Raw genomic sequence first — 22,616 nt, 5'->3', positions numbered from 1 at the left:
ATTAATTTACTTTTGATTTACCCTGGAAATTGTCGAAAAGTAAGTCAAAGACCTAATTTCACGACATGTATCAGTCTGTCAGTTTTGCGGCACAGACCTGGAATATTAATATTGAGACACTGACATATCGAGCCAAGAAGTTCAAGCTCACATGATTGTATTAATTAAAAACCAGCTTCAGGGTCTATATACATCCACTCAATTATTTGGGGGGAAATTCTGATGAGTGTGAAGCGGGTCCTCCTCCTTGTTACAGCGCAGTCCACGAGAACCAGCCTCTTCCTGACTGGAATCTCAAAACGTGCTTTTGTGTTTTTCCATTTCACCACATAATGAGGGGAATAACAAGCATGGCTGTAATGACGTTCCGGTTCAAATTAGATTCGGGAGGGAGGGGTGAAGGGTAGGTTGGGGGGGCGGTAAGGGAAGGTAGAGGGAGATTCGCATTTTAAAATCCATTTTCATGGGGACCGGTGCAAAAGAGCAATTACAGTGAGGTATTTTTTTTTTTTCTAGAGAGACACAGAGATGTTGTAGTGCATTAGGGGAAACAAGCAGCATGAATTCTGCAGGGAAAGCTTCATGCCTCAATGTTTTGAATACATACAAGCAGCAAGTAGTGAGGTGGCAATAATGGCTTCTCACTTGGGAGCTTAATGTTTGGCTTGGCCTCACTTTCGACATAATCAAGGTCAAAGAAGTCAGAGCTCCTCCTTCCTGCATTGCACCGCACACTATGGCAGTGTTCAGCGTGTCATAAATCCAACAGGTCTGACACTGATGGATGTTCACACAGCAGTGTCAAGTATGGTTTTTCTTTACCGTGTCAGGCAAGTTTGCTGTCGTTGCCAAAACTTACCAGAGGAAGATCTTAAGTGTAAGCATTGCCTGTGTATCTTTATTTAGATAGAAAACGAGTCATATGTAAATGCCGGCTGCCTGTTTATTCTGGGCCAGCTTTTCAGTATTGCGTGGAGCCTCTGCATCGGTGTTTGCCTTGTCCCTGGCGACGTCAACGGGCCCTTCTTGTCTCCATGGGAACCCCTTTTTAATGTCAGCCTATCTGCATATCAGAACTGCACAAAGAGAGGGAGAGCGAGTGAGAAAGACAGGCTGAGCAGAAGGAGCCAGCGAGAGGGAGCAGGAGGAGAAATCAAACAATGCCATCTCCACAGGGTCCCTCAATGATGCAACTCTCGCCACCATTTGACACTCTGACAAAAGAGGGCCAGACATAGTCTCCAGCTAAACTGGGCTATTTTTTCATTATATTCCCTTTTGTAGGCAAGCGGATAAAACGCCCCCTCTAAGTTTTCTTGTGGAGTTTCCACAGCCATCTTGTGACAGTCCTATTATTCCCATTGTGCTCGCCCACACATTTGGACAAAAGCAATCAGCCCTCCATTTTGTCAGCTGTTCTTAGTTGCAGTTTAGCATTGAACATTAGATTCACCTTACATATCCAACGTATTCACTCCTTTGTCCTGTTCGTTTCTGTAGTGCGAAGAGTCCCACCAAGATTCTCCATTCCGCCCACCAACCAAGAGGTGATGCCAGGCGGCAGCATCAATCTGACGTGCGTGGCGGTGGGCTCTCCGATGCCCTACGTCAAGTGGACGACGGGCCAGGTGGAGCTGACCAAGGAGGAAGAGATGCCGCTGGGACGCAATGTGCTGGAGGTCACAAACATCCGCGTGTCGGCCAACTACACGTGCGTGGCCATGTCTTCTCTGGGCATCATCGAAGCCACCGCTCAGGTCACTGTCAAAGGTGAGAGGGTCCGACCATTCAGACTGAATCCTGCTTTAATGGGAATTCTGTTCATTTGAGTCTCAGATTCAAATCCAGATAAGATTCAGAAATGTAATAAGAACAAAATAAACCACTTAAGTCAATTCAAACTTAAACATCTGTGGCGCTGTGGCCTATGTTTTATACTCAGAGGTAAAAATTACAGGCTGTTGCTGTTCGCTGTCAATGAGCATCGATGTCTTTTATGCGTCTCTGTCTTCATGTTGGTTCAGTTATTTTTTCTCTCTCGATGCCCGAGTGTTTGTGTGAACGTGGCTTTTGTGTGAACTGTGTCTGTGACGATGCGACTGTGTTGTCTACCCGTTGCAGCCTCTCTTATCAGTTGTCATAAAAATTGATCCCACTTTCCACTCGATACAGCTGATCGATACACAGAATGTCACAGCCATTTAGAGGGACCACAGCATTACAGCCCCCACACCCCCATCTTCAAGGAAACAATAATGAAGACCCCCTGTTTTTTTTCCCCGTTGTCTTTCAGTCACAACAGGCACCACTCTTGCAATTTTCTCATATTGTTTCTAATGGCCCGGCCGGATATAAAACACAAAATTGTGATTTCAGTCTAGCTTTTCCTTTCATTTGGGGATAATGGCTGCTGAGAGTACTATAAGGATTAGCTTATAAAACAATCATTTCAGTGCAATGAGTTACAGAACGGAGCATTATGGAGTCATGTCTTTTCTCCACAAGAGCGAATTCAGCCGTAATGTGTGCATTCTGAGAGTTATGCTGTCAAATGTGTCAGACATCCAATTTTTTATCAAATTACCCACAAGTCCTAAAAGTCAACTTCTGATATCCAAGCTAATGCCCTGCTTCTCACTCCTCAGCTCTGCCAAAGCCCCCAGCCTCCCTCATTGTGACAGAGACCACAGCCACCAGTGTGACACTCACCTGGGACTCCGGGAACCCAGAACCAGTGTCCTACTACATGATCCAATACAGAGCCAAGTCCTCAGACAATGGCTTCCAGGAAGTGGAAGGTGTGGCGACCACCCGTTACAGCATCGGCGGACTTAGCCCCTACTCCGAGTACGAGTTCCGCGTCATGGCTGTCAACAACATTGGCCGCGGGCCGCCCAGCGACCCCGTGGAGACACGCACCGGTGAACAGGCCCCCTCCTCACCTCCGCTGCACGTCCAGGCGCGCATGCTAAGTGCCAGCACAATGCTGGTCCAGTGGGAACCGCCCGAGGAACCCAATGGGCAAATCAGGGGCTATCGAGTGTACTACAGCTCGGACCTGACGGCTCCGCTCAGCGCCTGGCAGAAACACAACACAGATGACAGCAGTCTGACCACCATCTCAGGCCTGACTCCTGATATCACGTACAGCCTGCGGGTGCTGGGCTTCACCTCCGTTGGTGACGGACCACCCTCTGACGTCCTGCAAGTGAAAACGCAGCAGGGAGGTGAGCAGCCAGCCACTGTTTATGGTTCTGTGTGTTTATATATGGTTTAAATGTCTTTCATTATTTTGTATCAAATATAATTTCAGATAACTTGAGATAAGGTTTAAATTAGACTAAGCATGTATTATATTCTTTTACAGAAGCCTTCCTATACAATCAGTTTTGGGGATGTGGTTATTAATATTGACATTTAGCTTTTTATTCTTTTATTTATTCTAACCTCTATCCCCTCTCCCCTCTGCACCCAGTCCCTGCGCAGCCGTCCAGCTTTGAGGCCGAAGCCGAGCTGGACAACCGCATCATGCTAACATGGCTGTGGCCTGTGCAGGGCCCCATCACAAAGTATGAGCTGCAGTACTGGGAGGCTGGCTCAGACAACAAGGTTAGAATAACAACACGACGATATAATTATTTCATGACCTGATTCTCTCTACCACATACTGCATCTATCTCTGTATGTCTGTCTATCCATCTATATATCTATCTGTCTGTCTCTCTGTCTGTCTCTCTGTCTGTCTCTCTGTCTCATTTGTGGTTGTCTCATATTTTACTGTGCGAATGAAGACAAAGGAATCTCGCTCTTTATGATGCAATTTCTCTGAATGGGGAGCCTCGGCTGAGAAGTGTTATTGTAGTTCTGCAGTCAGCTCCCCAGCTGATGAGAAAGATTCAGTATTGTAACAGACAGCGCAGTTGTTCAGTGCTGTCTCTCAGTGTTGTTGCCCTTCATTCAACTCTGCTGGACCACTGCACCAACAGTAAACCAGAGGACAAATTGTTTTTTTGTGAGAGATGCTCTCAAATGTATTCTCTGCATGCAAGTCGGAGAGACAGCAGTTTAGAATTTCAGTCCAAGATTATTATTCCTGGAGCTCAAGATGTGAAGCGACTTAACTGTCTTTGATTGTAATTCATTAGCCAGTTTCTGTCCAATTCTCCCCCCTTACAGATACACGTGACCTTCAACCCGGCGGGCTCTCATGCCGTGGATGCTCTAAAGCCTGATACCTTGTACCACTTCTCGCTGGCCGCCCGTTCTGAGATGGGTTTAGGCGTTTACACACAGCCCATCGAGGCCCGCACCGCCCAGTCCAGTAAGTCCAACCATCCTCTCCTCTTTCCTCTCATCTGAGTTCCTCTCCTCGTCGTCCACTAACCAGCGATTTCGTACGGTGACGGTCACCCACAGCCGGCTGACACAGATTAAGGTCATTATTTTCAGAGCAGGACAAAGTTGACTTTCATGGAGCTTAAAACAGAGATTGTGGGCAACTTGAATGTCAAGTCAATTTCAGCACGACATAAAATGCTGACAGTGCAGCCGTCGCTGCCAGCCTCACCTTTCCACCACCTCCCCTCTGTCACCAACACTAACCCTCCTGTCCGTCTTATGTGAGGGCAGGCCCTGTATTCACTGTCAAAGGTACGTTTAATGTGTCCTGGTCCCACATTTGTGAGCGGGGCTGCGTTATTTTACCTCATATCATTATGTGCTTTTACAGCGCCAGCACCCAAAATGTCCCTCTGCCATCTGACTGCTGATGTTTTTGCTGCCGTGCTTGTACCACTTCACCCTGGGGGGCTTATGCACAGCATATTTTTATCCTTGCGCACATTCCGTTCAAAGGTAAATTTTTTTTAAATAAGGAGGTTCAAAATAAAAAAGAATAATTGTACCTTCTGCAACTTATGATTTGGTAAACATTGTGATACTGTCAAAAGAAATGTGTAATCACACGTATTGCTGTTGGTACACACGTTGTTCTACTTAGCGGGGAACACTTTATCTTAATTTTAAGATACTAAAGTTATATTGGTACGTTTTTCTGCAAAAAGACAACTATTCAATGGTGTCGAAGAAATTCCAAAATAACAGACGGACATTAACAATTCACACTAAAATCCATTTCCAGTCAGGAGCGTAATTGCTGTGGCTGCACCATTAGAATAGAAAAGATCGGAACGGGGTGCATGGATATGTCTTTTTGAAAATTCACCCCCCCCATCGGGACAGACAAAATCATTGAAGAACTAACACCTCTGCCAACCCCAGAGTTACATAACCGTCAATCAAGATCAAGAGATGTGATGAGCCTGTGTCCTTGTGCCTCCTGCCAGCCGCAGCAACAAGGTCACCAAATTTGGATTTACATGTGACGGTAGGACGCTGTGCATGAAATACACAGCGAAGCCTCGGGAAGGTTCAGCAGCAAACAGACGGTGGGACAGAGGGACATTTTTCCAAAGTGCTGCATTTCAATGTTCACTTTTGTTTTCATTAGGATTCAGAGCACTGAACATTACTGAGCTTTATTCAAACTGCAACTCTACCACTCAGTGAAGGACTCGACAGGTGGAAAAGTTCCATAAGACTTTAAGTAACATACAACTATGAACAAACCTTATCTCCATCGTGAGAAATTAGAATTAATCAGACCTTCTTATCAGTTATGCAAACATTGAACAACAACTATACATAAGTAATTGTATATTAGTGTTTATTGTAAATGTTAATGACGGCAGTAAAAGAGATCAATATTAGAGAAACAAATAGAAATATATAAGTTCAACTCTTTAATTATGTGTGTGACCATAATTTAAATGTACAATATATGGTCAGAGAGTTATGTATTGGACTATATCTGAGAGGGGTGTGTACTTCAATCCATTTCGACGAGGATCCATCACATTTCTCACCAGGACCTGGATTTCTACATATCCTGAGCGATTCATCTGCATTGTTTTGATGAACAGAAACACACAGTGTTCTCAGGTCTTGGTAGTTTTCTCTCTCGTGGATCAGCGACCACCTGATGTGACTCACTTCTCTTTTGTTAAGCCTTAATATACTGAGAAGGTAGAGTTCCATGTCCTAACATTAGTTTATTGGATTTGCATTTGAGCTCACTGTCCATTGCTCTGCTGATTAGAAGAGAAATGTCATGGGCATGCTTTGTGAAAAACCCCGACCTCGAATTTTCTTTTCCTCAGTTTCTCATTTTATCCTCTTTTGAGGAGCCCTTTTTTTTTTTGTCGAGTTGAATACATTTGTGATTGAGTTAGATGCATGGAATTCATGAATGCTGTTCAGTTTGTTTTCCGTGTTGTACTTGTGTTCCATTTTAGAATGGTTTATTATTTTCTGCTTTTACCTCTGGACTTGAGAGATGACATTCTTTTTTTTTACGGCTTTTTTTTTAAGCCGTTATAATTTGAATAATAATTGAATCTTGTTTAAATCTTATAAATAAATCTTGTTTTTTTTTTGGTAATCCTATTATTCCAGACTGGAGGTGTAGCAAGAGATTGCCAATTCAATCTAGACACATTTGTGTCTCTGGGGGCGCGCACCAGAAGAGTTTATGATTATAAAATGTAACAGGATGAGGTAGACAGGCTATAACTGAGTCCCAAAAAATGTTGCGTCCCCAAAAAAATGAGAATTTGTAATAATAATAATAATAGTGGCTTAAATTGTAACTGCTGATTATGAAATTGCAGCTTTATGTATAACCTGAGTAGTAGCTCAGTGTATCTCAGCAGCAGCTCTGACCGGGTCTGACACCACTGTTAGGAAGCTCAGAGCTTCCGCATTGATGTGGGAACGCCGTTTAACACGGTTAAGCGTTTGTTCACACACTGGCACATCTACGGTCAGTTTATTGCTCCTCCTGAGCCCTGCGAGAGGCAGCAGAGAGGGCGATTAAGGGCAAATTACGTCTTTATAAAAAAAAACGCTGCCTTGTAAAATTTTGGCACATTTTATGTTTTGTTCACCTCACCCTGTAGTTTCACGGCCTCTCGCATAAATTCAGTGCCAAACACAGCTTCAGCAGTAGCCCGGTAATGTGTTTTTGCAGCCAGTCTCTCAGTCCAGAGGCAGCACCCTGTTTAGAATGGAAGCTTTTTGTATTCAGCATAAAAATGAAATGTCATATTCACATTTGCGATCTAATATTATTGAATGTATCAACTACAGTATGCATCCAGAGGAGATGTCTCAAATATGAAATAGATTGATTGGACGTTGATGTCATGTACTTCAGATAGAATAAAAATCTTAACCCTCCGACTTTGTCCGGTAGTCACATGTATCTTAAACCCAGCTTTGTTTACATTTACATAAACTTAAATAATCAGAATAACAGTATTATATAATTACAGTATTTATTTTCCAAGCTTAATTTGCACTGTCTGTCTCTTTCAGTTGAGATGTGCAATGCAATAAATTAGCAGTTTCAGTTTACTTATATAACCTGATACGTATATTGACATTTAATTTTTATATTGACCACTGTACAAAAAGATTCCACAGTTTTGCCTTATGTTTGCCTGTGTTTAGTTTTTTTTTCGTTTGCTTGATCCATGCCCCTCCTCCGTGTGGTTTTGCTCCCCCTCCCTGCCCTCCCTGCAGCCCCGTCCGCTCCCCCTCAAGAGGTACACCTGGTCAGCCTGAGCTCCACCAGTCTCAAGGTGAGTTGGGTGGCGCCGCCTGCCGCTAGCCGCCACGGCGCCATTGTGCGCTACACAGTCAGCTACCAGGCCCTGGCTGGAGAGGACACAGAGCGGCACGAGGTGACTGGCATCGGTGCAGACGCCACCAGCTATTTGATGTTGGGGCTGGAGAAGTGGACTGAGTATCAGGTGTGGGTGAGGGCACACACTGATGTGGGCCCGGGCCCTGAAAGTGCCCCAGTGAAGATGAAAACCAAAGAGGATGGTAGGTTGAAACCTGTTGAGAGACATGAGGGTTACTAATATTTGATTGAGTGTATGAAAGAATTTTCACAAATCTCACACCATGCAATTGTATATCACACTTTGTATGCATGTATCAAATTAATTCACATATACGAATGTTTGAATTTGAAAAACAACAACAAAAGAATCTCACAAATTTGTGTTTGTATAACAAAGATTTGCAGATTTGCGGGTGTGAGGAAAAAGTTTGGTGCACACAGACGTAATTTGCAAACATTAATATTAATTTATATTTCTTTATTTCTATTTATTTACAATTAAGTACACTAGTATATTGGGTTTAATTCCACAGTTTGTCTGCTCAAAACTGAAACGGGAAATACTGGAGGTCATCGCAAAAAGTACTAGGAGCACTTTTATTTTCTGAACTGCTCTTACTGCTCAGAGTTTTCAAGGGAAGGTCCACGTTCACTCTGTTCCCTGCACTTTAGCTTTTTTTTGCTAAATGTGAAGCTATTTAAAAGCCCAGTGCTAGTGTCGTAATAGCATCACTCCATGAAGTTTATTTGGTTAAAAATACTGTGAAAGTTGTTTTTTTACTCTTTCAATAAACTACTTCACAGCAAATAATTGATTTCCTTCGTTAACATGTGGCATCGGTGTCAGGAGGTTGAACGTGATCAAGCACGAAACAGTAAGAAAACAACAATCACGCAACCTCGTTGATGTTTCTCAGTAAACACAACTAAATGTTTTGACAGAATCCAATTAACACTCATAACTTTGATCAAACTTAACGGTGGTGGTGTAATCTCAACAACAGATATAACAAGTTTTGCTTCAGTGTTTCGTGTTAATTTGCACGTGGCTGAAACAACGTGCGCTGATGGAGCTGAATGCTTCTCCTCCTGACAAGTTCATTGCACCTGTCGTCTTCTGATCCAATTGGACGGTTTGACTGATTGAGCGGTCAGAGGGCAACGTCTCCCGATTGGCTCATAACTTCAGTGTCACATGCACGGATAGGAAATGTGTGCATCAGTCTGTGAAACGTTGTGAATCATTACCGTAGAAAATATACTTGGAATTTAACTTCTCTACAGCTACGCACACAAATTAACACATTCACACACATGTATATATTTTTCACACACACACACACAATGGGTTGTAAACATCTGCAGGGTGTGAGATTATTTGTGACGGATCATTTCATAAGCTCAAAGTATGAGTGACCCTTGTTTGACTCCGTAGACACCTCTCCTGAAGCAGAGTGCTTTCAGACTCTCGCTTGCGGCTGTTGTCACTGTTTTTCTTCGCTCTCTTCAACTTCGACTGCACATTTCTCTTTGTCCTGTTGATCAATTATGAGTTAATAAGGTGGCGGTGGTAGAAAATGGGGTCAACTTCTCTTTTTTTTTTTCCTCTTCCAAGCTTCTTCTTCTAAGCTTTAACACTTTGCATCTATGGCAGGTTCAAATCACCCCCAGGCCTCGGCTCTGCAATACTTTGCTCTGCTCTCACTGTTTAAATGCTTTCTTATTTTCTTTCTTCTGTTCCGAGGAGCAGAAGTGGAGCACAACTCTCCCTCCTTCCCTCCGTTTCTCACTCCTTCCTCGTTTTGTTTGCAGTGTGATAGAGAGCGGCTGCTCCTCAGAGAGAATCGTCTATAATTAATGTGTTTGAAGTTTGCTGCAACACAGCTAATTTCATACCGGAATTAAGGACATTACAGACATCGCTAGACCACATGCTGTACCGCATGGGGTGTTTTCGGGACACGGTCGTCACAGAAGGTCTGAATTTGAGTGGAGATCATTTTGATTCATGGCCAGTTCTTGTAGCACTTCCTGCTACAGAGCACCAGAGTCTATAAAAATCTCAGGAGTCATTATTTTGATAGTTTTGGCTCCTCATCACAAAACACATGGAACTTAGGAAAAAACACTAGCTCGGCATATTTTTGCTCGTTCCTCCCTCCCTCACTAGCCCCTTTTTCACAGCGGTTGTTTTAGGCGGGAATGTTAAACCTTTATTTTGTCTTCCAGTTCTGTATAAATGTGTGTGTGTGGGGGGGCATCGTTGCCTTTATGCCTGCAGCAGATGTAGTCACAGAAGCACATCGATGTCTGTGCAGAAGGGAGAACTGGCAAGGCAGAACAGACGCGGAAGCTGTTGCGTTACACGTCACGCCTCTGATTCCAGAGTGCCACCATACTCTCTGAAATCACACCCTGGAGCAGCATTATTCTGACTTTGTTTGGCTCAGTGTGGAAAAGCAAAGCTGGCCTAATGAGGGGTCTTCTCAACATAGATATAGCAAGTTCTCTGTTATTCTAAAAGGAGCTGCTGCCTGTCTTACTCTTGCAATCTGCCGTCTGTCCCTCTCCCCTTTTCTTGATTCCAGTGCCAGGAGCACCCCCCAGGAAGCTGGAGGTTGAGGCCATAAACTCCACAGCCATCCGGGTCACCTGGAAGCCGCCGCTGCAGGGCAAGCAACACGGCCAAATCCGAGGATACCAGGTCATCTTCTCCCGGCTTGAAAACGGCGAACCTCGAGGCCAGCCTAATATCATGGACGTTGCTCTGCCAGAGGCACAGGTACTGGATGATGTCTTACTTCTGTCCAGTCTCTCTCTGTCTCCCTTTCACTCGCTGTATCTGTCTTATGATCGTTTCCCATTATTTTCATTCTCCACCGCTCCCCTATTCTCCGAGTTCACACTTCATTTCCCCCATACTGGGTGACACACATGGAATTTTCTTACTGTCGACTGCAGTAGCCCCCCACACACACACACACACTCTTCCGCCCCTCTTTTTTTTCATCTTTCTCCACATGTGACATTCGACTCTAAATTGGTACCCTGCTCCCACAGCTTTGGATTAGCTGTCGTAACAAGATCCATTCTAATTCTACAGTAATAGCTATTAAATATTTTATATGTGTTACATCAGGATGGGGCTTAGTGGAATCAATGCACCTCTCATCGCGAGTTTAGCAGTAATACATATGCACTGCCTTGTTACCATGTTTATAAATTAGAGTTATTTTCCTGACGCCGTCCTTTACACATTAATGCAGGCGGCTCTGAATCGGCCCAAAGCTGTGCAACGTCGTGAGATGGATGAGAGATTGTAATCCTTAAGAAGGATTCACAGATTCATGAATATCTTAAAGCCAAAAACCCTACTCTTACTTTTCCCGCTCTTTGGGTGAGGAGAGACCAGCTTAAGAGCCTTTTTTCTGATTGTTTGCCGGGAGTAACATTTGCGTGAACACGCATTCACTCGCACCCTGGATGGCCTCCAACAAAAACATCTAATTTGAACGAGTACACACTCTCTGGCTGCAGGAACATCACATGAAAAAAAAAATCAGAGCAGCATTGTATGTGTGTCTGAGCAGTGTTTGCTGATAAATACTTAGCAGCAGCTGCGGGGAGACTGGCAGGTTGCTGGTTCAGTTTCCAGGCAGTGCACACTGCTGTGTCCTTGAGTGGAGCTATTAACCCTCATTTGTGCTGGCAACCCCCCACCACCACCACCACCACCACCACCACCACTGTCTCTCGTCTTATCTCTACAGAAGAGGAAGCCCTGTCAAAGTCACCTTGATATGATGTGTCATGTGTGGTAAATCCCAAGTGATGCAAAGTAGGAGTTCAGTTGTGGGACAGGGCAGTCAGTGATAAGTACATGAAGAAAAGAAAGTTGTTAAGTGACTCAAGTGACTCAAGTCATCTCACCTGAGACTCAATATTAATTTCTGGGCATAACATTAACATTAAGTGAATTTAAGATGCTGAATAACTGTATAACAGAGGCTATAGTCACTTTCTGTCTCTACATCTGGAGAAAGAGTCTGCCTTCAACTCTCAGTCCAACACCTTTGTTTCCCAGCGCTAGTTTCTGGCACCTTTCTCTGACAGTTCATTGTTATCTAACTGTACAGCGGATTGCTTGACAGCCAGGGCAGCATCCTCTGGTCTGGAAGAGGAGAAAAACATGGTGGCTGCTTGTCTTCCTGGAAGTGTTTTCCTCATGTCGACATGTTCGACATGACTTTGTTTTGCGTTGTGAAAACTGAACTGAACTGAACATGACCCGACTTGTTGTGCAAACAATAGTCCCCGCCATGTCTCATTTGCGCCGGGTTCACACAGCAAACACAAAGACACACTGCAATTTGGTGTTCGAGATAGCTCTCATGTTCCATTTTGGCGCCCAGGACACCTCTCAAACTCGCGGTCCCCTCCCCAGGCAGAAACCTGAAGACCTCTTCCCTTCTTGTGTTTTTCTTTTCTCCCTCCCTCCATCTGCATTCCCTTTCTCTCTCAGCCGCCTCTTTGCACTACTCCAGCCCGAGAAACCAGTTGAGTAATGACCAGAGGCTTGCGTGCGAGTTTGTGATCCTTGATGGCGTCATCTCAACAAATTGTTTTCTGCGGGCCGGCCTTGAGTAACCAACCTGCACGAACCTGCCCGGATGTCACAGTCCACCAACGCTCCAACGTGCATGTTTGCCAAACTGGTTTCAGAACAATCCCTTTACTTTTCTCAAATAATTTTTCCATTCACATACCCCAACAACAAGTGGGAAAAACAAGGCAGATAACTTGAGCAAACATGCTCAATGTAGATCAACCCGGTAGTAGGCGTTCCAGCTGGCTGAGAACAGTTCATGACTCATGCTTGAGTCATGCAAATCCCTCAAACGCACACCTGTAATTGATGGTGAAAGAAAAAGCAATTTTCTTCCATCTTGGCACATCCCATAGTGTTTCTCTGAGTAATTTACCTAATGTGTTGTGAAATGAGCTCCATAGCCACCTTTTCACCTGCATTGGATACACAGCATGCCTGCCCGCAGGAAAAGAAGAATCCAGAGTTTTCAGCATTGACAACATACCAGAGACTTCAATCACAAATCTAAGTTGATTGCAGTTTTCTGTCAAAATCGTTGTCACCTCTCCCCCTTAGCTATGTCTCACTGTCTCTGGCTCCTTCTCTCCGGTTCACACTCTCTCAGGGTTAGCTGAAATGCCGGGAGGAGAGCTAGGAAAGCTTGCCTGTGCGTGGGCGTTTTAAGCGCCTCTTTTCTTTTCAAGCAGAAGCCCACACAGCGCCCTCATTTCCCTGCTAAATTTAAACCAGAGGCCATGTTGACAGTGTGATGTTATCGACCCCTTTCCAGCCATATTTCTGTTGGGAAAGTGGCCTGACCCTGAGTGGGCAACACCGCACCACATGGCCGGCTCCATCACTACGGAGTCACAGCAGCCTCCAGGCTCCCGTTTTCATATAGTCATCCATACAACCTGGGACAAAATGGCATGATCGAGTTTAAAGTCATTAGCCAGCCGTCTGTACATTTTCTGCACACTTTTGCTTTACTGCACAGGTTTGCCTTTTTTCCAGGTTCATTTCGTTTGACCACTCATGCGTTTTTTGTGGTCGGTGTGTTTGTGTGTGTCTGTGTGCACGCGAGAAAAGCGAGGTAATGCTTCACTACCTCTGAGGCCTTCAGATTGGAGTTGAATGGGAATGGGGGGTAAAAAAAGAGAAAAGAAGCACCTCAGCCTGCTTCACTCCATCAATCATGACAGCTCCTTCTCTTCCACATCACTCGTTCCCTCCTCGTTCCCATTTTAATAGCCACACATCTCAGCCCATGTCATCACATTTGCATTCGCCCGTCTGCAAATTATACCGCTCCTTTCCCGCAAATGACGCTTATCAGCAATGATGTGTTTTCAGCTTGCGTCGGCAATCGAAATATAAATGAGGGATAATTTATAATTCTCCCATGGATATAAGCAGAAAGCTCAAGAAGTTGCAATAGAAAGGGATTAAGCCCAAATGAGATAGGAACTCATGTGAGCCATGTTCGCTGATCTGTTGACATACTGTGTGGAGTCGACGGTAAACAAATTAAGCAATTAGGCACGTCGCAAACTGTTATTCATGGAGTTAAGTAGCAGCTGTTCTTAAATGCTACTCTTTAATGTCCCGCTAAGCCAGGGGAGCGTGAGGCAGCAGATTTTGATGCACCAGGTGTCTCGACCAGTTGCAGCAGGGACCATGCCGAGTCCTAGCTCATGCTTCAGTTAGCCAGTTGGTGATAAAGACCCATCCGCAGGGAGCTGGGAGGAGAAGCTAGGGTCTTTTGTCTTTTCATATCCCAACGGTCAATGGGAGGATGATGAACACAGTCTCTCTTATGCACAATGGATCTACAGTGTGTGAGGCTCGTTCCCTGTGTTTGTGAAAGTCTGGAGGAGAAGGGGATGATGGATGAGGAGGAAAGCAAGGATCCCAAAAGCATTTTGTCTTGTCTTAAAGGGCACGTGTCTAATGATAAATAATTGGTGCTCTCACATTGCAGTAATCCTCAAATGAACCTAACATTCAAATAAATGCCTTAATTACAGTGTGATTGTTCCTGCAATGAGCAAAACTACCAAAATGTCATTCATTGTATTAGAGAGTCAAGAGACCCAGAGATCTCTAAATCCAGGTAAATAGAAAACCGTCTTGCCTCATTCTACCACCAGAGGTCGGTGATAAATGTGTTTGTTGGTAATTCGCCCTTTACCTAGAATTCTCAACGGTTAAAATTTCAGTTTCTGGTCTGGTAACTTCTCCCACTTCCTCCTGTGATCCCCTCATGTCCCAGCATTATCACTCACTAATCCACTCCATCTCTTGTCCCTAGTGGTCCACCGGCAGCTGTTACAACAGCTATGCACCCTAATGATCAAATCAAAATGTTTTCCATCATCACCCTCACCCACCGTTCCTCCTCCGCCCAAATCATCCATCCCGTCTCCTTTTTGTCCCTCATCAGTGTCACCGGTGTCACCACCCCCACTGCCCCTTGTCAGCCAGGCCACCCATCAGCGAGCGCCTCTGCAGTAGCTGAACTGTAGAACGAGTTGCTGGTAAACGCCAGCAGTAGCGTTCTGCATCGATGGGGTTTGATGTCACAGGGCTAGCATAGCGGCACTGATAATAGGATTTCACGCTCTGCACCAACGGAGCCCCACGGCACAAAAATGGGCTTTCACTTCCCCCAGGAATCACTTGGCCAAGCACAGCAAGGAGCAACATTTTGAAAACATATTAAAATATAATGAATAAAAGCCCCACTCTCCACTTTTGTAAAGAAAGAGGAGATATTTCATAGATTCTGCGTTTGGTTTATGTCCAGTGAGATATAGTTTTTCTGCTGAACAGAGGTGCGATTGTGCAGCTGAGGAAGGGGAAAGTTTTTATTTGATTCATAGGAAAATGAGAAACAAGGCAGTGCATCATAAACAGTACTGAGTTTCACAATCATTGCTCAACTCGGTTTACACAATTTGTTTTATGCCACTCAACATGTCTTCATTCTTTTCTCTACTCCCTCTCTTCCATCACTCTCCCTCTGTGTTTTTTACACTGCATGACTCTGACACCTACATTCATCTGTCTCCGAGCGAAAAAAAGACCAGTGCTTTTTTTTGCGTGTCTGTTGTGTTGTCTCTGACTCATTTCTCTCCCCAACCCTGTGTCCTGTGTCTTCTCTCTCATCAGTGGAATATTGAGGAGTCCACCGAGCATGTGAGTAACCCTCATGTGTGCTGCTGGGTTGTCTTGCAGGGCAGGCCTTCTCCACTCTGACAGTTTTTTTTTTGCGGGATTTGTGTGTGCTTGAGTGTTTGGATTATGAATTGTGTGTGTTTATTTCTGTGCAAGCCATGCCTGTAATCCACTCGGTATGAATCCTCGCGACAGATCATAACCCCATCATAACCACAGCAAGAGATGTGTGCTCTAATGGCTCCGGGTTTTTATATTCATGTGTGTGTGTGTGTGTGTGTGATGTTCTCTAAGAGATACTACAACCACAGAGCATGAGGATTTTTTTTCCACTGCTGATTGCATTCATGTCTAATATTTAAACATTTTACTGTATGACAAGCTCGAAGTAACAGCTGGGCAGTCACTTGGATGGGAGGCACTTACTGCAGCGAGCATGCAGAGCCCCCCCCCCCCACTGAGCGCACGGTGCAGTCGAAGGCTGTGTGTCACTATCCGAGTGCGGCACTGACATTAATCAGGCTCACCTAACCTGCTGTCTCCCCCACTGTTCCAGATGACATGTCTATCTGAGGGGAGGAGCTGTGTGTTTTATCAGCTCCACACATCTCCAAGATTGCCACCAGCCTTTCATGTTCTTTTCATTTGCCTGGATGGCAGCCCACTGTTCCATGGCTGTCACGTAGCCCTTTGTTATGGCTTATTACTTCCCAGAAGTCAGATTGCACTAGCTTAAATGCAGTCACTTACTGTTCCCAGTCAGAAATTCAATAAAAACCTGCCAGAATAACAAACAATGTTTTCAGCATTGGTACAGGGGCAGATGGATTGTTTAAGAAAGAAAAGATAGAAAAAGGATTAATCAGATTGGTGACCACCCGTAAAGGTTGATGGATGCTCTATCTGTTTATATATCAACATAGTGTTTTTTTCTTTATGTATAAGTGAGCCAGTGGGATGCGTGCAGATCATTTTATTTATCTGATAACATTGAGTTGAACAGAAAAATCTGGATGCATGGCACACATGGCCAGGTTCCTCCAGCGACAGCCACATTGCATGAGTCAGGCTTGCCTCTCCTCCAAATGTGTTGATTAACACCTGACAGACAGAGATGTCTGAGGAAGACATCTGTTCACACGTCTGTATTATTTCTTTAACAGCCATGTTTAGGCAATAGCAGCCTGTGAGCCAGTTAAATCATTCTGTGTGACTAGCTGCAGACCAGTGTCAACAACAGCATGTCTTGTCGACCCGTGGCTCCTTCACAGAGGACGGAATTGATTGAGTTGAAGCAATATTCATCTTTCACATAATTATGGCAGGTTTAATGCAAACAACACATGGAGAACATCAAATGTTGGGCTTAGGCAAAAGCTTATCTGAAGCAAATGTATTTGTTTTAACAAAGCTGCCCATTTTTCCCCTGGCATTTTCTACCCCAGTGAGGATCGTGGTGTAGGGAGGCTTGTAGAGAAGAATCCATTTCTATAACTAGTTGACTTGATAATCTCTGTAATGCCCTTTGGTGCTGCTCTAAGCATTTGCTCTGAAGGAAACTTTGAAGCCCCGCTTTTATATTTTCTGCTGAGTTTTAAAAGTGTTACTGGACCAGATTCGTTCCTGCCAGAATAGGGAGGAAAAAGATCTCTGCGGCTGAGACTGTGAAAGCCATTTTGTATGATTAAAGTAATGAGACTTTCTCCATAAAGTTAAAATGGATTTATGATTCAGTAATTTAGCATTTTCCTGCCCGTCCCTCTTAAAGGCTAGTATGGGAGCACCAAATGTCCCTTAAAGAGAGGGGCAGTAAAAACCATTGTCAAACAGAGCTGGCTTATATAGACAATGTTCTTCTATGGTCAGGAAATTAAAACTTCATTAGTTAGAGAAACAGCGTTAGGATAGAGCCATATAACATTTTCCAAGGGTGTGGGAAGTTTGCAGGAAGTTCCAACAGGAAGGCTCTTAGGCATCGGTGCATTCGTCCTCCCAGTGGCCCCAGTGAGAAACAGGCAGCTCTAGTGTGTGTGCCCAATCCGCAGGCGCTAATTTGTTCTTTGTATCGAGTGTGTGCACGTCTGCGCGTATCATTGTGTGTGTGCATACTTGTGTATTAAAGTGTGTATTTATATACAGTACATTTAATGTACACAGGTGAGTATGTGCGTTCACATATGCGTGTGTGTGTGTCTGTTTACATACGTTCTTTGTTTAAGCTCAGGGTGTTTAATTCTAGTGTGTGTGGGTGTGTTTTTATTCAGACTGATGCAGTCTGGTGAAGTGAGTGCCAGCACTGCAGCAGGTTACCAATAACAGTGTGCTACCTCAGTTGTTTGTTCCTCACTGCTGAGTTACTGATTTGTTCAACCACCTCAGTGTGTCTGTTTTTGTGTTCGGGCTGCGTGAATATTTGCCGTACTTGAGAATCCAGAGGTCGTTAGGCTAACTTTAAGGATTTAAAAACAAAATTTTCGGATGTTTATTCATCTTTAAGATTAATCTTGAAGAGTTTAAACACGTCCCACAGTCAGACGTGTTCTGTTTTGTGGGTAGTGTAGTGATGATCCTAAAATCCTCTGGGTATAATCTCATGCTTATCCACGCAGCAGACATGAACACTGACACACCGGTGACGTTCTGGTTCATGTGGTTGGTTTGTTGGTTAATGGGTTATGCGTGTGCCTTACGACTCGGGGTGAGGAGTTTTTCTTGACTAAGAAAAGTTCCTGGTCCTGTGTGTGTGTGTTTGTGTGCCTTCAAAATAATTTAATGCCTAATATTTTTTCCTAATAGGCAAATTGATCAAGAAGCCTCCAGTGGATGGAGAAGGGGTTTTAATCCTATCATGGCTTGTTTTGGTGCTGTGTGATTTTTCAGGGGCTAGGCGCTTGTGTGAAAAGGGTTTCTCTTTTTGTTGCTGGGGGGGGGCGGCGGAATGCCACTGAGGCGGTGTCATTCTGCTCACTGATTCCTTTTAACCTCTGATCTCGTGTTTTTTTGTTTTTCATTTTGCAGGAGGCCATCATTGCCGGGCTGCATTCTGAGACCACGTACTCTGTCACTGTAGCAGCGTACACCACCAAGGGGGATGGAGCCCGTAGCAAAGCTAAAGTCATCACCACGACGGGGGCAGGTCAGAGTTGGTTTATATCATGAGAAAAGATTGGATGTGTGCCATCTGTGTACAATGACTACAGTGGTATGATCCGTTGGGCTTGAAACCTCTGTCTTCCTCATTCAAGACAGTGTTATCATTAGAAGACTGTCTACCACATGTATGTTAGCCTCACGTATGTTCGCTATAATAGTTAGAACTGCTGTTACAATGGTATTAGCTCCCTTTCAGCTTCCTGATGTTGTATCAGGCAGTTTCATTGTCTTCTTAAATCTGAGTGCAGTTTGAAATAGATCCTATGTATTTTGAAGAATTAAAATTCATTCATTTGTTGTTTTCGCTCTTCTTAAATTTGTTCTTCAGTGCCAGGCAGGCCGACTATGATGATCAGCACCACCATGGAAAACACAGCGCTGATCCAGTGGCAGCCACCTAAGGACATGGTGGGTGAGCTGATGGGCTACCAGCTGCAGTACAAGCGCACCGATGAGGAAACCTTTACCTCACGCGAACTGAGGAAGATCGATGACCACTACACTGTCACCGGACTGCACAAAGGCGCGACCTATATCTTCCGCCTCAGTGCTCGCAATCGCGCAGGCATTGGCGAGGCCTACGTGAAGGAGATCAGTACCACCGAAGACGTGCCCGCAGGCTTCCCCTTCAACCTACAAGTAACAGGACTGACTCAGTCCAGCACCCAGCTGACCTGGGAGCCGCCGCTGGTGGCAGAGAGGAACGGCAAAATCGTCCACTACGTGGTGGTGTACAGGGACATTAACAGTCAGCAGAACACCACCAACCGCACGTCCGACACTCACATGACCATCCTGGGCCTTAATCCTGACACCACCTACGACATCCGGGTGCAGGCGTATACCAGCAAGGGCGCTGGACCCCTCAGCCCGAGCATTCAAAGCAGGACCATGTCAAACGGTAGGACAACCGCCAGAACATTTGTATATACTGTACACATAGCTGAGGTATTTGATTTGAAAACATCACATCAGCGCCGCACCTTTCCGTTTATACAAACCCTCCCCGCATACATTCGTGAGCGAGAACTCGAACCTCGCCTGCTGATGTTTTGAACACTCAATAACCGACTCTTTTTCTTGTCTTTATCAGCCGCATGTCTTTCCCATCTACCACTCAGTACTGTACAGCACTGTTTATTGATTTATAGAGTACTAATCTCATTACACGCTGCAGTCACATTACCATGCCTCTTCATCTTCCCTCCCACTTCACACAAATCTAACGCGTACGCAGCATGTACCTCCTCTTTTATAATCTTATAAATGTAATGTTTTTTTATTTATAACCAGTTGTGTGTGATGCCTATTTTGAGACACACGTTGCCCCTTCCCACTGCAGTATACATTTCTCTGTAATAATGTTGTTGAGTTCGGCCCGTTGCAAATTTCTTGTTGTGAGAGCAGTGTAATAAGTGGAAGGCTTAAGGAGATGAAGGCTATTTTCAGGCTATTGTCTTGATCAACTTGCCAGTGGCTTGTCAAGTCTGGTCACATTCTTCACATTGTTTACTGAGAGGGTTACATGCTGTACAGTGCTGTGAAATTCAATTACACACAGAAAAATTACAATGTGGTGTACAAGATGTCTCAGTTAAGATATTAATCAAACTATTTTTTCCCACCCCCAGACTTTCCAACACTAAACTTTGGCGTCAAAGCTGTGATGAAAACATCCGTCCTTCTCAGCTGGGATCTGCCAGCGAACTACAAACCCCAAGTGCCTTTTAAGGTGAGTCTCCTTCCAAATACTCAAGTACAGGTACAAATTTGACCTTGAACACTATTTACATTTACATAAACCTGAAATTAATGCTCTTTTGTTACTTTTATACTTTGCAATACATTTAATTATTACACTTGAATATTAGTAATTGCAATAAGGCACTGTAAAATTAAATGTTTTCAACCAACCTAACTAAATACAATATTTTTTATTGATTGGAAAGATATTACTGTCATTATTATTTTCTACCTGAATTGGGACCAAAATGCAAAACGTTTAATGCAAACATTGACTCAACTCACTGAGACAACTCAACAAACACAGCCCGGCCGAGTCTGCTTGTCTAATTTTACACTGCCACAATCCAGAGCATCCTGTCTCTTTCAATTGCTATCTGATGTGGAAATGCACTTAAGGGTATATAAAAGAAAATGTACACAATTATCATCAGAGCATCAAAGATCATAGTCTGCTAATTCCTCTCACTGAACTCCATCTGCACACACAGTGTACCGTCTCAAGTCTGATGACCATCTTCCGTCGAGGTACAGGCAGGAGGTCTAGGTCGCTCGGAGGCAGGAGAGAATGGAGCTTCTTTAAATACACAAAAGACAGTTTGTCTGATACGTGGAGTCGTGCACCAGACGTTTGCACTTATGCTGATACTTTTGATGTCTTTATGTGGTTTAATGTTACAGCTATTCCATCTGTACTGATATTAATTCCACCGTGTGGCAATGAAAGTAACTTTGAACTTAAAAATGTACATTTACATAATGTAACATCCTTGAATCACAGCGCAACACTATTAGTGGTTAGCACTTTCACCAGAGTGTGATGCTATGACTCTGCTTATTCGCTCTGAAAAGAAAAAGAGAAAAACAGACTCAGGTTCACTTATGAGGTGTAATAATCTGTCAAAATGATCTATCAATTCTCACTCTGTGGTAATGGAGCAAAGACAATTTGAAGTGTAAGAAAATATTAGATATGCACCAATGGGAAAGTGGGACCCTGAAGCCGATGAGATGAGGTGTCGGATTAGATGGACACCTCCCTCAAGACTTTACTGCTTCTGTCCATGTGTATGTGTGAATGACAGGATTGTGTTTGTCTAAGAGATGTGCTTTACATGTATAGAACCCTACACCATTAACTCCTAAGTTTTCCCCTCGTGTGCTTGCAGATCTTATATAACCAGCAAAGTGTGGAAGTGCAGGGAAACCTGAAGAGGAAGCTGATTTCGCAGCTGCAGCCGGACACAGACTACTCCTTTGTGCTGACAAGCAGGGGCAACATTGCTGGTGGTCTGCAGCAGCAGGTGTCCATACGCACTGCTCCTGACCTGATCAAGACCAAGCCCAGCACACATCAGGCTGAGGGCGGCAAGATGACCATCGAGCTGCCCAAAGTCCAGACCACCACACGCGTCAGGTCAGTGATCAGAGGCATTGGACCGAGCACACAGGTTTGCTCTGACACTGGGCACAGATCCACCGACAGATCATGACTCTTGTTGGCCAGTCGACCTTTTCTTAAATTAGCATAAGGGACGATGTAGCTTTATGTTTGTTTGATTTTTGGCTGATGCAGTGACCGAGATTTTTCCTCCAGCGATTAGTGAAGTGTCTTGTGGTTTATTCAGCTTACTGCTAAATGGACAGTTATTGTCTCAAACCCACACGGTGGCAGTTAGAAGTTTTAAGTTAGAAAACATTCATTTATTTGTGCAGAACCACAATCAAACAGCTGTTAGTCACGAATAAATCACGTCGTCTTTTTACAGTAAAAATATATAATCACTATAAAAACATCAAATTGAGTGAATACTGTAAATAAATGTAGACGTAATAATGACAGAGGGAATTCCGCGTGTAATTTCTAGTTTGTGGCCCCGCACCACTTAACATCCACTTATTTGTTGTCATCATCCCTGTGGAGCTAAATCACTGACAACTGTGAAAACTGAACAACCTTTCTAACCGCAGCCACAGTACGAGTGGCACAATTGCACCTGATCAATACTGAGCCTATTTTCAAACTTTAAGTTGCATCTTCTAATCTCAGCCAACTTTATCACACAGCAGCTGATTATAATTGTGACCTTTAACATCAGGGTGGGCTGTATTATCTTTCGACTCAAATTGTCAAGAGCAGAATTGTGACTGACCCTGACGAGTAAAGCTTTTCCTTCACATAGACACACACACACACACACACACATG

General features: G+C 44.2%; 1 protein-coding gene across 1 annotated transcript in view; it reads left to right on the top strand.

Annotated features, from left to right (window-relative positions):
• The window catches only part of LOC118117990 (receptor-type tyrosine-protein phosphatase F), a 157,829-nt gene that overhangs the window by 96,523 nt on the left and 38,690 nt on the right, over positions 1 to 22,616 (top strand). Inside the window, exons 8-18 of the mRNA XM_047341988.1 lie at positions 1,424 to 1,770; positions 2,646 to 3,227; positions 3,476 to 3,609; positions 4,177 to 4,321; positions 7,642 to 7,947; positions 10,336 to 10,529; positions 15,507 to 15,533; positions 18,531 to 18,648; positions 18,994 to 19,566; positions 20,297 to 20,397; positions 21,578 to 21,825. Of these exons, the coding sequence (XP_047197944.1) occupies positions 1,424 to 1,770; positions 2,646 to 3,227; positions 3,476 to 3,609; positions 4,177 to 4,321; positions 7,642 to 7,947; positions 10,336 to 10,529; positions 15,507 to 15,533; positions 18,531 to 18,648; positions 18,994 to 19,566; positions 20,297 to 20,397; positions 21,578 to 21,825 (2,775 nt within the window). The remainder of the gene's footprint in view (positions 1 to 1,423; positions 1,771 to 2,645; positions 3,228 to 3,475; positions 3,610 to 4,176; positions 4,322 to 7,641; positions 7,948 to 10,335; positions 10,530 to 15,506; positions 15,534 to 18,530; positions 18,649 to 18,993; positions 19,567 to 20,296; positions 20,398 to 21,577; positions 21,826 to 22,616) is intronic.

This window comes from Hippoglossus stenolepis, chromosome 11, assembly GCF_022539355.2.
Source record: "Hippoglossus stenolepis isolate QCI-W04-F060 chromosome 11, HSTE1.2, whole genome shotgun sequence".
Classification (NCBI taxonomy): Eukaryota; Metazoa; Chordata; class Actinopteri; order Pleuronectiformes; family Pleuronectidae; genus Hippoglossus; species Hippoglossus stenolepis.
The sequence above is the reverse complement of the archived record's forward strand: the minus strand, read 5'-3'. Positions and strand labels throughout refer to the sequence as shown.